At 38.3% G+C, this 15,544-nt stretch overlaps 2 protein-coding genes across 3 annotated transcripts; one reads left to right on the top strand and one right to left on the bottom strand.

Annotated features, from left to right (window-relative positions):
• Positions 1,431 to 4,008, bottom strand: LOC18781629 (probable inactive receptor kinase At2g26730). Its single transcript, XM_007216726.2, has 2 exons — positions 2,429 to 4,008; positions 1,431 to 2,196 (listed from the first exon to the last, which is right to left on the bottom strand). The coding sequence occupies exons 1-2, from the start codon at positions 3,753 to 3,755 to the stop codon at positions 1,622 to 1,624; spliced, it is 1,902 nt and encodes a 633-aa protein (XP_007216788.1). The 5' UTR covers positions 3,756 to 4,008; the 3' UTR covers positions 1,431 to 1,621.
• Positions 7,052 to 15,532, top strand: LOC18782408 (DNA repair protein UVH3). 2 transcript variants are annotated; one of them, XM_020559524.1, is made up of 18 exons: positions 7,052 to 7,197; positions 7,286 to 7,536; positions 7,905 to 8,083; positions 8,165 to 8,282; positions 8,574 to 8,651; positions 8,726 to 8,853; positions 8,931 to 9,057; positions 9,458 to 9,535; positions 9,644 to 9,697; positions 9,843 to 10,027; positions 10,196 to 11,855; positions 11,960 to 12,154; positions 12,300 to 12,385; positions 12,630 to 12,924; positions 13,031 to 13,167; positions 13,274 to 13,358; positions 13,492 to 14,025; positions 14,579 to 15,532. In XM_020559524.1, exons 1-18 carry the CDS (start codon positions 7,110 to 7,112, stop codon positions 15,338 to 15,340), a joined length of 5,040 nt encoding a protein of 1,679 aa, XP_020415113.1. In that variant the 5' UTR covers positions 7,052 to 7,109; the 3' UTR covers positions 15,341 to 15,532. The 2 variants fall into 2 exon arrangements, with proteins under 2 accessions (XP_020415113.1, XP_020415114.1); XM_020559525.1 differs by lacking the exons at positions 8,165 to 8,282; positions 8,574 to 8,651; positions 8,726 to 8,853.

Raw genomic sequence — 15,544 nt, 5'->3', positions numbered from 1 at the left:
TACGCAATCAATTACCTAAAAAGAGGGAAAATTTAAAAATATTTGAACAACATAGGGTAACAAAGAATTTGGTTGATTATAGTTGTGCAATTATTCAACTTTTTGTTGTACCTATATTTAAATTCAGCTAATATGTTGCAATTATTGAGCATTTAGGTTAAAGATGTAACGTGTAAGGGGGGTTTTAAATGGGGTGTGCCATTTTTTTTTTTTTTCAAAGACATTTTTTATTGAGCCATAACATACTAAATTCACATACACTACACGGATATTAGGACTCGAACCTAAGACTTTTTTTGGAAGAGCAATTGTTCCAAACCACAATACTAGTAGGTCATTTGCAATGGGTGTGCCTTTAAAGTATGAAAATGTGGACACTTTATCTTTAGTTTAAAGGCAATTAGGTGAGGATTTTGGATAACAATCACATTTTAGTTGGAAAACTGATCACAAAAATGACAAAGGAAGAGTGTTTGCTGTAGTTAGGTGAGTGAGACATATAATTCCATATATTCTATTCGAGGCTAGTTTGGCCAGATGTCTCTCTCTCTCCCTAACCATCCCCATTTCTGTTAAGTTTGCTAAACATAAATAATTGCCATTTGATGATGTTTAATTTGCCACGCAAACTACCTGCTACTGCAGAGGATAATAATTTCTCATCTATCTAGCCAAATCCTTGCCAGTGGAGTCCTTATCTGTGGTGACATTTTAATGACAAGTTTGATTTCCTGTTTTCACCAACTGCAGGGCAGGTGCCAAATAATGCAAAGTGTAATGATTTTAAAATGCTTTCCAAAGTAAAGGGCTCAATAGTGTAGTGATTTTGCAGCAACTGTTCCTCCAAAAACGTCATGGTTTCGAGTTTTAATATCCGTGTAATGTGTGTGAGTTTAATATGTTATTGCCTCTCTCAATTGGAAAGATCCTCAAAAAAATGCTTTTACCAACTGTTAGCTAATCTGCTAATATGCCATTAGAGAATAGGTACAGATTAATATAGAATGAATTCGTAATCTTCAAGAATGAATATCTTCACATGATGAGCATTAAGCTTGGATGGCCCAACTTTTGGGGCATAATGTGTGGACCAAAGCCGTTGACTTCTGATTTTGAGTCGACAACCTATGTCTAGTAGGTTTAAGAATCAGTGCTTGTTAGGTCCGCTCTCTCAGAGTGGAGAAAATGTTCATTTCGGTTTTCACCTTCATCATTTCTTGCTTGACTAGAACTAGAAGCGTTTTCTTGTGAAAAGGGTATTGGTGCACTACCAAATTTCTGTTCAAATTCATGATTTTGTCTGTTACTAGCTCATAGCACTACTTCAAATGGCAGTGAGAAAGTTTTACCTTCATCACTTTCATCATTCCAAAAAGATTTAACTCAGAAAAAGAGAAGTAATGGGTACAATATCAGAACAAAAGAAGACATGTTAATAATAATAAACTCAGATCTTACTCAAGACATGAGAAAGTGGTTGCATCGTTACTGCCCAGTCATGATATTATTAGTCATGAAAATACAATTTTTTTTCTTTCTAAAATGATATGCTATTATGGATTTACTGCTACATGGAAATACAGATATCCAACTTTGATTTGGAAAAAAATCTATTTTCCAATCAAAGTAGGCTCATAGACTGCGGATCATAGACTGTGGATCTCTCTTCTTCCTCTCTTATGGCGTTGATCATTAGGGCAACTTGGTTCATGCTCGGCCTAGCCTCTGCAGAACGGTTCACACACTTTATAGCTACCTGAAGCAAGTTCACCATCCTCTCCTCGCTTGCATATTCTGACATTAAGGACCTGTCAAACACTTCTGCAGTCCATTCCTCTCGAACCACGGAATGAACCCAAACTGTCAAATCAACCCCATTATGCTGCACAAGTTTGCCTGTAAGGAGCTCAAGAAGGATCACCCCAAACCCATAAACGTCTCCCTTAAAGGTGCTGGAGGCCTTGGCCCCGGAAGCCTTGCCCGGCATGAAGTTATCTTTATCGTTGATTTCCATGAGGCCATATTCGCTTATGCAGGGCTCCATGTTCTTGTTCAGCAACATGTTGGAAGATTTTAAGTTTCCATGAGCAATCCCTTCCGCTCGAAGTTCCTGATGCATGAAAGCTAATGCTTCTGCAATGCTAGCAGCAGCTGAAAGCCTGCTGGTCCAGTCAAATGCTTGGCCCCTATGGCTTCCTGAATCATACAGTATATACGTTAATTAGAATCCTCAAATCTTATTTGTTTCTAACAAGTAAAATATTATCATGTCACATGTCACATGTGACATCATTTCGTAATAATTAATCACAAATTCATTGCCACATCATTTGGAATTTTGTGTGTGTGACTATAGTATTATCGATATTAATTAGGGGTTCACATAAGTTATCATCAGCAACTATTTAGGAAAGTGCAAAATGTTTACCGTGGATGAGCCTGAATAGGCTCCCATTCTGCTGATATTCATAGACCAGAAGCTTCTCTTGTTTGGAACAGTAAAAGGCAAGGGCCGGCAACACATTAGGATGCTTTGCTTCGTACAACCTCTCCATCCTCTGCTTAAAATCGTTGCTTGAAAGCGCCCAATCTTTAATCCTTTTCACAACCAGGACCATCCCATTCTCAAAGATGACCTTGTAGAGGCTACCATACTTGCCTCTTCCAAGCAACTCAGCAGGGGCTTTGAGCAAGTCCTCAAATTTCAACCCATTGACCACAGGGCTTGTAAGGACTACGAGTGAGGAGGAAACCATAGCTGCACTCTCATCAGCTGAAAACGTGACCGAATATTGTGACTTACTCAAACCTCCTTTGTACTCACTTGACGCAGCACTGAGTTTGCTGGCACTTTCATCAACTGCTGCTACTTTGTTCACTGAATCAACCTGATCTTTGCTTTTCTTTTTGCTACATATCCTGAGAACTACTAACACAAGACAAACCAAGGCCAACACACCATACCCCATGTATATAAACATTTGATTTTTTGAGATACCCTTTTTTGTGTTTGAGTTCTCATCCGCTGTCGTGGAGGAAGATGAACACTTGTTTGGCAATGGATCTCCACATAATCCAGGATTACCAAGGAAGCTGCTTGCAGTGAGAAAGCCATTCACGTTCGGAATTTGACCTTGGAAGTTATTGTTGGAGACATTGAATGTGTCAAAGTTGGAGAAGTCGAAATTTGGTATCTGCCCGGTAAGCTGATTATCTTGAGCAAGGAAGGCTGTGAGGCCTGAAATCCGAGACAACTTTGGTAACTCACCAGAGAACTTGTTGTTGGAGATGTCAAGCCTTTTCAGGTTATTCAACGCAGCAAGCGACTCAGGAAGGTTTCCTGAAAGCTGGTTGCTGCTTACAGTCAAGCGAGTTAGCTGATCACAGTTTGCAATCTCAGCTGAAATTTGTCCACCAATGTTGTTGTCATCGAGGGCAAGGATGGTAATAGAGGCAGCAAGAGATCTCACGTTGCAGAGCGAAGCAGCATCAAGCGTGCCGGTGAGGTTTTTGCCATTTAGAAACAGCTTTGTGACAGAATCGTTTTGAGAATCACAAATTACATTCTGCCACTGGTCCTTGCAAGGATCAGAGGAAGTGTTCCAACCCCAAGTGAGGCCAGGTTGAACACCACTGTTAGAAACCTTAGCAAGGAAGATGATAAGTGAATTCTTAACCTCATCCTTCACAGAAGTTGAACTGTGGAGGAAGAGAGAGAATGAAATGAAGCTCACCCAGATGGAAATTTTGTTCATTTTCAATGATCTAACCCTTCATGCAAAGAGCGTTTTCACCGTATGGCATATATGGGATTGTGGAAGAAGAAAATCTCAATGCTAATGTGGTTGCCGGCTCTACAATGAGCATTTGGATTCTTATTGTGTACCTTGATGCTACAGAGTATGCATATAAAGCCATTGGCTAGGATAACTAATATTTCAAATATGGCGCCGGCAGGCCAAAAAAAGGTTGGAAATGTTCTGTCGAGTCCTTTTTTATGAGGTTATGTTTACAGTGACAATATTGTATACGCTAACGATGATTTTGGATTATCATAATCCTAATTAATTAACACCATTGGTGAAGTTGATCTTGTCACCTAGACTTTATGATCCAATGGCTCACAAGATGTCATCAATCTTTGACCCATTAACAAGGGATGCCATGTAAATTGTAATACAACCGCACTAATACAATTATACAATGCAAAAGCAGTCATGGTCGTACAGTGCTGCACTTGTTTAACGAACAATGATTAAGAATTGTTCTTTAATTAAGTCTTCCTTAGCTTTCATTTCATGCATATTTCTTAATCTACCTATCGCCTATCAACAGGTCCATCGTAGTGACTGCAACCTTGGCTTGAGGGAATATTGGAGTTCACAAAACTAAAAGCATAAGACGAAGATGAGCTCAAGCTGAAGTCGATATTTCTGAAACAGATTCGCATCACTCTGTTCACAAGCATCTCGTTCGGCCCAAATCTAAATAGACAACGCTCTTGCTAAATGCCAATTGCTGTATTATTAAAATCATTGGCAGTAAGTAATTTAACACACGGGATGAAAATGAAAGTTTAGTGTGTGAGATAAACCAAGAAGGTGTAATTCGAAGACCAAGCTGCTCGTAGCTAAGTGGTTAAGAGCAGTTATCCTTGCATCTAACGTCATGTCTTCGAATCGCCCTCCCTCATTATCACTTGTATACATAAATAAAAAACCAACCTTGTTAAATTGGCTGCATAAATTACAAATACTTGCAGATCTTAACTTAAAAATAAAGAGGAAGCTTTAACTAATTGCATTGTTTGTTTTTCTGTGATTCAATTTACCTGAGCATATTCTGGAGAGATGCATGTTATCATCATATATCTAGTCTCTAACTATCTTTTCATGATTGTACAAGAAATTGGACAACCACCAATATCATGAACTTCTTTAAGCAGACGGGGAAAAAATCCTTCATAGATCTTCATGTCTAGCAATTTCATTACCACTTGAAGCAGTCTGTTTTTCTCTGATATCCTCATCACTCATTTCCTCAGGGCTCTCTTCTAACTGAGTACCATCGGTAATCTTCTCCTTCTTTGCATATCGTCCACAGTAGTCTATTATTAAATCCTGCATCAAATAAAGTTAAGACATCATTCCATTCCATTCAATACTTGTAATTTTTCTTAAAAAAAATTTCAGCTATTGGTTGTAATATAGTACTGGGATTTTAACATTTTCCTCAAGCAAACCTCTCATGAACCACCACCCCAAAACAAGATAATGGGATCTGCAAGAAAAGTAGCAGATCTAACCTTTCGATTTCTGGACATAAGGCGTACATGAAGTTTACTTGTACATTATTGAGATCAGTACGCTTTGAAATCCCAAACAGAAGATCAAAGGCACTTTTACCACCAGCATGTTTCTAAGACGAATGCAAACTTTGAAATGATTGTATAAGTTTGCCAGCATGTGTGAGTATAAGAACAATTTAAACACAAGAAGAAACCATTTTGTTTGTAAAAAGTTTACAACACTTCAAACACAAGAAAGCATTTTGTTTGTGCAAGTTTATACAGTTACCACCACACATTGGACTCCATGTGGTTGATAACATCCAGGGACCTGCAAATTAAAAACAATAATTCAATCAACTTAAAACAACTGACCTAGGTGAAGTACGTTGGCAGATTCAAAACAGACAAACACTCGACTTCCAGCATTTCCCTAGAAATATCAGCAAGCTAGCTAAAAAGAAAAAAGTCAGGAACAAGTTCATCTTTTGTCTCATTGCAAACAAACTGCTGGAAGGTCAGCTGTCCAAAAACACAGTTTTCCCAGATTTAATGAAACCAAGGAACTCATTGTCATAGACGTTGGAATATAAAAAGGTAGTTGACATTATTACATATATGTTTTTGTTCATCAGCATTTGGCTACAACATTTTGTTCGTAAACACGACTGGAAAGAACTTTTTTTATAAAAGCGATAGGGTAAATCACTTTAAATTAATCTAATCTATAGAAACGGGCCACCAATTAGCCTAATCTATATGTGTTTGGTGTGGTATACTGTACTTTTGATCAGTAAAAAATGCCCCAAAATTTTGTGGTCTTGTCGGGTGGAAACGACTTTATATATACATTCAAAATATTTTAGTATAGCTGCGCGGATATCCTCTTTAAATATATTAGAATACTTAAATAGTATAGCCGCGCGGCTATACTCATTATAATATTTAAACAGCACAGCGGCGCGGCTACTCTTTGAATATGTTATAATATTTAAATAGTATAGCCGAGCGGCTATACTCTTTGAATATATTTTAATATTTAAATAGTATAGCCGCGCGAGAAAATTTAAAAAAGGATATTTTAAAAGTACAGCCGCGCGGCGTTACATTGCTGTTTAAATAGTATAGCCGCGCGGCGGTATGCTAGTTTAGCAGTAAAGCTGCCCGGCTATACCATACACTATAATTAGAGGTATAGCCATGCAGCCATAAGCTTTAAATAGAATATTTTAAACGTATAGCCGTGCGGCTGTACTCTGTAAATAGAATATTTTAAAAGTATAGCCGCCCGGCTATACCCTTAAAATAGCATAATCTTTGTCTCTCTTTTTTAATTAAGTTATTTAGTAGTTATGTTTTAATTACTATTTAATTAGTGAATAATTAGTATTTAAATATTTGATTAAATAAAAAAGAGTAAAAATAATAATTTCCATTTATTAAGTAATATAATTTATGATGTGAATTAAAATATTTAATTATTCACTAAAAAAATTATTGAAATATAATTACAGATGAGAGTAATTAAATAAAGTTAAGATATTATGTAATTACTGAAAAGAAAATTTTATTGGACCTAAAGATACTAAACTTACATTTATTTTTTTAAAAAATCTCCCCCTGCTAGTTTGTCTTATTAGAAAATATTTTACAGTTGGGCACGGAATTTTGTTTATTCAACTTATGTACTGCGTATATACGACGTCGGTTCGTGCATTTTGCTCCCACCGACTCACGCAGCCTCTCTCATTTTACTTTCCTCGCGCGCGCCCATGACAAAACTGTCTGTCAGCAGAAGCGTCCTCAGCAAGCAATACACAGAATGGGCGTCCACGGTCTATGGGAACTACTGGCCCCCGTCGGCCGCCGCGTGTCCGTCGAAACCCTAGCCGGAAGAAGACTCGCCATCGGTACGCCCACCCATTCTCCGAACCCTAACCCTATTTTCGATATGAGAAAATCACCTTGCTAATCTACTTCGTCTGTTTCACTGGGCAGATGCGAGCATATGGATGGTGCAGTTTATGAAGGCAATGCGGGACGAGAAGGGAGAGATGGTTCGCAACGCGCATATACTCGGCTTCTTTCGTCGAATTTGCAAGCTACTGTACCTGCGGACCAAGCCCGTCTTTGTATTCGATGGCGGAACCCCAGCCCTCAAGCGCCGCACTGTGATCGCTCGAAGAAGACAGCGGGAGAACGCCCAGTCCAAGCTTCGCAAGACGGCCGAGAAATTGCTTCTCAATCATGTTAGTATTATCTGCAATTTGTCTTTTCATTGTTTTGAATTGCTTCATAGGAATTGTAGAATGTGATGTTGGAAATTTGGGTTTGAGTTAGGGTTTGTGTGCAAGATTGGTGGTGGGAGTTGCAGAGTGATCTTTCCTGTCTATTTGTTCGACTTATAATTTGAATTTATTTTGATTGTAATTTGGTGTGCAAGGTTATTTATGTTTACAGATCTCTTTTCTTGTTGAAGAATTATTGTGCTGTCGTTTGTTTATAGCTTGAACTGCTTATGAAGACTAGGTAGTTGAAAATAAATAGCATATATTTCTGTTATTGATGGTTTGTTTTAGTTCCAGTGGATTTATCTATATTTGGTTGTTGTTGATAGCTTAAGGCCATGAAGCTGAAAGTCTTGGCTGAGGATATTAAGAACCAGAGGCAGAATCAAAAGAATGATGCCAAGGGTAAGCAAAGTCTACCAGATCAAACTGGTAGGATGGGAGATGATAATTTAGAAAAAAATGATATGGCCTTGCTGAGTAGCAACCAGGAAAAGCTGGATGAAATGTAAGCTGAGAACACAGTCGCGGTCTTAGTGGATTAATCTGGTTTGATTTATGATTTTGACTGTTTTTATTATTATTTTAGGTTGGCAGCATCTATTCAGGCCGAGGAAGAAGGGGGTTTAGCAAAGAATGCATCAAAATTTACTGCCGCTGTTCCTTGTGAGGAGGATAGCGAAGAAGATGATGAAGAGATGATACTAGTGAGTTCTACAAGACTGATGAAATTTACTGCATATGAATTGGAATTTTCAGAGCAACCTAGAGCGGCCCCCAGTGTAGTGCATATTACATAAAAATGGATGATCTGGATTTTTTTTGGTGTTTCATTTTTGGTCTATAGAATATTTGGGAGTTTACTCAAATCCCATAACTGGAAAATTAAGACTTCCTCTCTATGGGTCTGAGATTTAGGGCTCAGTCATGGGTGCTTAGCAGTAGCTTTTACTTATGTGGAAATGTAATGTGGTTGCTGCATGCCATTTATTTTGCAGCCAGAGATGCATGGTGAAGTTGATCCAGCTGTATTAGCTAATTTGCCTCCATCCATGCAACTTGGACTTCTTTTGCAAGTAAGTATACATAGTTGTTGTTTGTGATTTCAGAGAATGAAGCTGAGAGAACTGATGAACGGTTTCGTGACTAGTCAAATAAGCAGGATAATGAGGCTAAGGGTAAGAAGATTATGTCAGATCAAACTGAGATGGTGGGAATCAATTTAGAAAACTGCGAAGTGGTCTCAAGGAGTTGCAATCAAGAAAAGCTGGATGAAATGTAATTGTATATAACATGAAGGAGTTATTTAAGCATGTATTTTCATGATTTTATTGATTCTTTGAATTTAAATTTAGGATTGCTGCATCTATTGCGGCAGAGGAGGATGCTGGTGCAACTAATAACGCGTCAACATCAACTGCTTCTATTATTGTTGAGGAGGATGTTGATGAAGATGGCGATGATGATGAAGAAATGATACTGGTATGCCCTTAATATTTATATCAAAAGATGATACTGGTATGCTGTTAATAGATATCCAAGGACCAAATCCAATGTAACACCCAGGTTTAATGAAACAAGGATATTATCTAAGGATGTAATCTATTAAGTTAAAATCATTGATACATGTTCGTATGTTAACTACGTAGTAAGTTAAAATCATTGGATCTGAGTATTGTTGTTCTATACTCTGTCAGGATGACTTAATCAACTTGGCAATCATGATCATTCCTCATGGGTCTGTTAGATCTAATGCCTTAAGTGTTATTAATTAATCATGGGATTTATTCACTCTGTTTAATTAAGTGTTATTATTTATAATGGGATTTCTTTACTCTGTTAAATTAATGTACGGTTGTATATATTATAAACTATCTTGCAGCCAGAAATGCATGGTAAAGTTGATCCAGCTGTATTAGCTGCATTGCCCCCATCAATGCAACTCGATCTTCTTGTTCAAGTAAGATTTTGTTTATGCTGGTTATGCCTTCTTGTTAGGTTATGGGTATTAGCTTTCAATCTTTGCAATACTCATTCTGATGTCAATCGTTGATTATTTCCCCCTTAGATTAGAGAGAGGTTGATGGCAGAAAACCGACAAAAGTATCAAAAAGTCAAAAAGGTTGGTTCCTATTTAATTGTTAAGTCATGTAATACATATGTTTTAATTGGAGCTCCTATTGAGGATAAGTTGCTTCACTTAAATAAGGTTCTATTTTTTGAATTTTATGGATGTCTTTTCATGGGTTCTTCTTACGCGCATTTAGGATCCTGGAAAGTTCTCTGAGCTACAAATACAATCTTATCTTAAAACTGTTGCTTTCCGTCGCGAGATAGATCAAGTACAGAAAGCTGCTGCTGGGAGGGGGGTTAGTGGTGTCCATAGCTCACGGATAGCCTCTGAGGCTCACAGAGAGTTTATCTTTTCTTCATCATTTACTGGTGATAAACAGTGAGTAGTCACAGTTTTTCTCTACAAGACGATATAGCCCAGTTGCAAATTTTGTTGCATTGGTTGGCTTCTAATGAACTCTTATGTTTTTATATTTTATTTTTGATCTTTTGACTATGTATTATTCTGAGTAATGACTTTGTGGGTTTTTATGCTTAATTGTGTCAGAGTACTTGCATCTGCAAGAGCTGATAAAAATGGAGATAAGCAACAAGCACCAAAAGAGCATCCTTCAAATTCCAGGAACAGTGTTCCGTCTACCAATAATGTGACTGGAGCAACCCCAGACGAATCCACAAGTGTTTTTGATGACAACATCGAGACATATTTGGATGAGAGGGGCCATCTTCGAGTCAGTAGAGTGAGAGCTATGGGGATCCGTATGACCCGTGATTTACAAAGGAACTTGGATTTGATGAAGGAGATTGAACAGGAGAAAACAAATACAAACAAGATAATCAACACTAGGAATTTGCTCAATGAAAGAGACATTGACATTTCAAAAAGTTCTTGTAGTAGTAGAAAAGTCATAGAAACATCATGCGGTGATAATGTTGATTCCATTGACACTGGTGTGTTGAGAAGTCATCCTGATCAAAAGAAGGTTTTGGAATCCTCAGTTGGTGATAATAGCTTGAATGACAGAAATAATCAGTGTACATTAAAACTTGAAACTCCTATAGAAATATCGATTGAAGACGGTGGGGAGAGCAAGTCTTTTGATGGTGATGATGATCTTTTTGCTTCTTTAGTGGCAGGAAATGCTGTAACTACTAATGCTAATGATATATTAAGAAAACAATCTTCTGGTTCTGATTCAGACTGTGACTGGGAGGAAGGAACTGTTGAAGTGAAACGTAAGGTGCCTTGTGTGGAAGGCAACATGAGCGATGACAGTGAAGTGGAATGGGAGGAAGGAGTTTGTGGTATTACAGAAAATACCTCATCTTTTCCTCGTGAGTGTGGGAAAACAGTTTCCAAAGGTTATTTTGAAGAAGAGGCTAATTTTCAGGAGGCAATAAGGAGAAGTCTTGAGGATATTGGGGATGAGAAGTGTGCTTATGCATCATCTGCAGAGGAAAAGTTTCAATGTTTTGGAGGAGAGGCTCATAAAGGTGCTGAATTTATTGATAGAGAAACTAAGATAGTTGAGGCAGTTTTGGTCGGGAAAATTGGTAAGCGACAAAATGAATCATCTTGCGATATTGTTGATGGAGTCAAAAAGATGAAAAGCGTTACAGACTTGGATTCTCCTCCAGCACAAACAATACAGAATGTAAGTGAAAGGGAAAATTTCTGTGGAGGAATGCAATGTGCTGAATCTGTTACTCCGTCAGGAACAAAGGAGGTCCATATGATTACTGAACAAGTCTTGGGTGCTTTCAATGAGGATGACAGTTTATCTACCTTGCCCAATACCTTAGAAAAAAATAAAGCTCATTCTTTTGATGCCTTGTCTTGTGATGCTACCAATTGGGTTGATGATCAGAAGAATGAAATTGAAGCTGAGCCATCATGTCATATAGTTGAGATGGCTAACCCAGCTGCCTTAACGGGGTTGTTGACAGAAAAACTAACAAATGATTGTGATGTTGATAAAACATGGGTTAAGGAAAAGAGTCATGACAATTTTTTTCAGGAAAGTGAGCACAGCTGGGACAAATCTTCACTCAACAGTGATGCAAATGCACATGTTGAAGCCACAGAGGCTAATTTGGAGGAGGAAATGCTAATTCTCGGCCAAGAATGTATGAATCTGGGAGATGAGCAGAGAAGACTTGAACGCAATGTAGAATCAGTCAGCAGTGAGATGTTCACTGAATGTCAGGTGTGTGGTCAAATTTTGTCATTATCTGTATGGCTTTTCCATCAGCAGAACATTTGTTCTTAGAAATAAATGACTTGGCATCTTTATGTAACTTACTTTTGTAGGAGCTACTGCAAATGTTCGGTATACCGTACATTATTGCGCCAATGGAAGCAGAAGCCCAATGTGCATATATGGAACTTGCAAACCTTGTTGATGGTGTTGTGACTGATGACTCCGATGTGTTCTTGTTTGGGGCGCAAAGTGTGTACAAAAATATATTTGACGATCGTAAATATGTTGAGACATATTTCATGAAGGTCTGGGATTCTATTGAATTACATGACATTCTTGTTTTCCCGTTTCATAAATTCAGTTGGTCAGAAACCTGAATTCTGTTCTTTCTTTAATTTACGAATTAGAAGATGCAATGCATATTATGCTCATACAATTTTCTTTTGTCAGGACGTTGAGAAGGAGCTTGGCCTAAGCAGAGAGAAGTTAATTCGTATGGCACTTCTTCTTGGAAGTGATTATACTGAAGGAGTTAGGTAAACTGTTGCATTATTAAGTTTTTTGTCCTTAGGAAATGTTGGGAGTGGTGCTGCATCCTTGTGGATTTAGCTTTTTGGAACTATATATGGTTAATAACTAAAGATTCGTGTTGCGAATTGGACCTACTTCGGGAGTTATAGAATTTACACAATCTATTGTTGTCACAACTATAGAGGTTTGGAATTCTTGGGGTTTCTCAATTTGGTGGTGATTTAGAATCTATTTGTTTTTCTTTTGTAGTGGGATCGGCATTGTCAATGCTATTGAAGTTGTAAATGCATTTCCTGAGGAGGATGGCCTCCATAAATTCCGGGATTGGATTGAATCACCAGATCCTACCATTCTAGGGAAGTTTGATGGTGAAACGGGATCAAGTGCAAAGAAAAGGGGGTCTAAGTTTGGGGATAAGGATATCAATTCACAGAGCAACAAGGAAGAAGTCTCTGCATTTGACCAAAATAATTGTCACGGTCAAGAGCACAAGCAGTCAGCTGATCTTATTGAAGAAATAAAGCAAACTTTCATGGATAAGCATGTAATTACATTACCCTGTTTCCTGCGTTAGGCTTTTCCTCTGAATATTTAAGTTGTAAACAAATTATATTCCTCATCTTTGGATGCTCATATTTTATCTTATGCAGAGGAAAGTGAGCAAAAATTGGCATATTCCCTCCTCTTTTCCAAGTGAAGCAGTTAGTGTTGCTTATACTTGTCCACAGGTGGACAAATCAACTGAGCCCTTCACATGGGGAAAGCCAGATCATTTTGTTCTTCGCAAGTGAGTTCTCGCCTAACATGAGGGTTGTTTATGGCTAATAATAGGGTGCTTCCTTTCTATTCACACTAAAATGTCTGTTTTCCTGATAAACTCTGTTTGTATGTAGATTATGTTGGGAAAAGTTTGGTTGGGGTACCCAGAAGGCAGATGAATTGCTAATACCTGTTCTGAAGGAGTACGACAAACGCGAGGTAGGTTACTTAAACCCCTCTCTCTTGTGCACACACACATGCATGTCCATTGTATTTTAGCAAGCTTTGTTTTGTGTCAATTATTTATTGTGAAAGTAGATCATGACATCATTTTGTTACTTGTTTGGTGAAGACTCAACTGCGGCTGGAAGCTTTTTACATGTTTAATGAAAGATTTGCAAGAATTCGTAGTAAGAGAATCAAGAAAGCTGTTAAAGGTATCGCTGGAAATCAATCTTCAGAATTGATAGATGATGCTGCTCAAGAAGTTTCTAGAAGTAGAAAGAAGGGAAGCATAAGTACTGATGAACCTGGGGATGACAAATCAAAGAAACTGTCAGAGGGAACAGAGAAAGGTGTTTTTAGAGATCAGAGAAATTCTAAAGGAAAGTCAACTATTAAGCAGTCGAGGAAAAGGAGGACCACTGAAGTGCCTGTTCCATCTGACCAACCAAAGCCTGCTGAAATGGCACGAACAACTAATAGAAGATTGCATGCAAATGGAAAAGGCAGAGGAAGAGGTAGGAAGGTATTGGGAAGAGGAAAGGGAAAAGAAAATCCCAGTGCTGAAGCATCTGAAACCAGCTCTAGTAAGGGTGATGATGATGATGATGATGGGATGGACCTTCATATGGAGACAGTAGAAGGGTCCGGAGAAGTGCGCAGGGTAAGCTTCACATTTTCTTTATCTTTATTTTGGTTGAACTATATAAAGAACTTGATTATTGAAATACTTCGTAGGCCACTTATTCTTATTGATTTGTGACTTGGTTCAGAGCATCTTTATATATGAGCTAAACTGTGCCACTAATCCACCCTGGCAAAATTCTAGTCCTGGCCTGGCTAAAGGTTTTGTTTCCTAGATTGCTGTTTCTTTGTTCCTCCTGGCTAAAGGTTTTACTTACTAAATAAAGAACTAATATTATCATGAAACTACCAAAATCCGTCGAACTTTTTACTATCTAGTTCGAAGATTCTGAACATGGTCAGTCAAATGGTGTGATTTTGTGCATTCAATCCTCCTTTGGGTGTCATGATGAGTAGTGTGAGCATCCATATGAGTTGAGTGTCACCATGCCTTTGGTGAGTTCAACATGGTGCTGCATCATGCATTTAGATGACTACCTGAGATCTGTATCATATTGAAGAATCTAATGTATGTCGATTTCTTCTTTCTTTAATTTTTCCTGTGTTTTTTTTTTTGGATTTCATGTTCTCAGTCGGGGCGTTTGCGGAAGCCTGTAAATTACACAGTCAATGACTTAGAAAATGATGATGTTGATGATCCACTAGATCACTGTGATACAAAATGTTCCAATGAAGAGTCAGGGGAACAACTTCTTTCCTGGGACAAAGGTAAATGCGAGGAAGGTCCTTCTCGTTTCAGTGAGAAGAAACAGCAGAATGCAGGGAACTTGTCTCCTAATGCGGGCCTGTGTAACGATTATCTTGAAACAGGAGGTGGGTTCTGCCTTGTTGAAGATGAAACTGGTGAACTTGCAGGAGGTGGGTTCTGCCCTGTTGAAGATGAAACTGGTGAACTTGGTCTCAGCCAACACCATGATCCTTCTTTCGAGGCTGAGGCTTCTGAAGACTACCTTAAGATGGGAGGGAGGCTTTGCAGAGATGGTCAGATTGGTAATGACCGAGATGAAATTGGTGTACAAGCTACAGCTGCTGCCTCTGAAGATTCCAACCTTCCCAATTTCTCCGGCTTTGTCAATAAAGTTGATTTTGGTAATGCTTCAGTTCAATCCAGCGTTGGCACCAAAAGACCTTTACAAGGATTTGAAGGTTGTGAGAGGACAGGTGCATATGATGCTGAACAAAGTATAAATGATGAAATAGCTTCAAAGAATGACGATCATTCGAAGTTGAGCGTGTCACTGCAGGAAAATACTGTAGATAATTCTGGACAGCCATCCGTAGGGGTAGGTCTAAGTGCAATGCCTTTCCTCAGGAAAAAAAGGCGGCAGACCTGAGGCTATGCATAATTAATTCTGTAAAAATATGTCTGCGTCATTCTGTGATTATCTGCATTTATGTAATCATCATTGTGGTCTGGCATTAAGGCGCATTTGATGTCAGGCCTATTTTTGGTGCAGCCCAATTTCATACTCATTTTATGAGCTTTACCTGGCTCAGTTACATACTGGCCGGTTTAGGCCTATTTATATTTGTGGTAA

The sequence above is a fragment of the Prunus persica genome, chromosome G3 (genome assembly GCF_000346465.2).
Source record: "Prunus persica cultivar Lovell chromosome G3, Prunus_persica_NCBIv2, whole genome shotgun sequence".
In the NCBI taxonomy this organism is placed as follows: Eukaryota; Viridiplantae; Streptophyta; class Magnoliopsida; order Rosales; family Rosaceae; genus Prunus; species Prunus persica.
The sequence above is the reverse complement of the archived record's forward strand: the minus strand, read 5'-3'. Positions and strand labels throughout refer to the sequence as shown.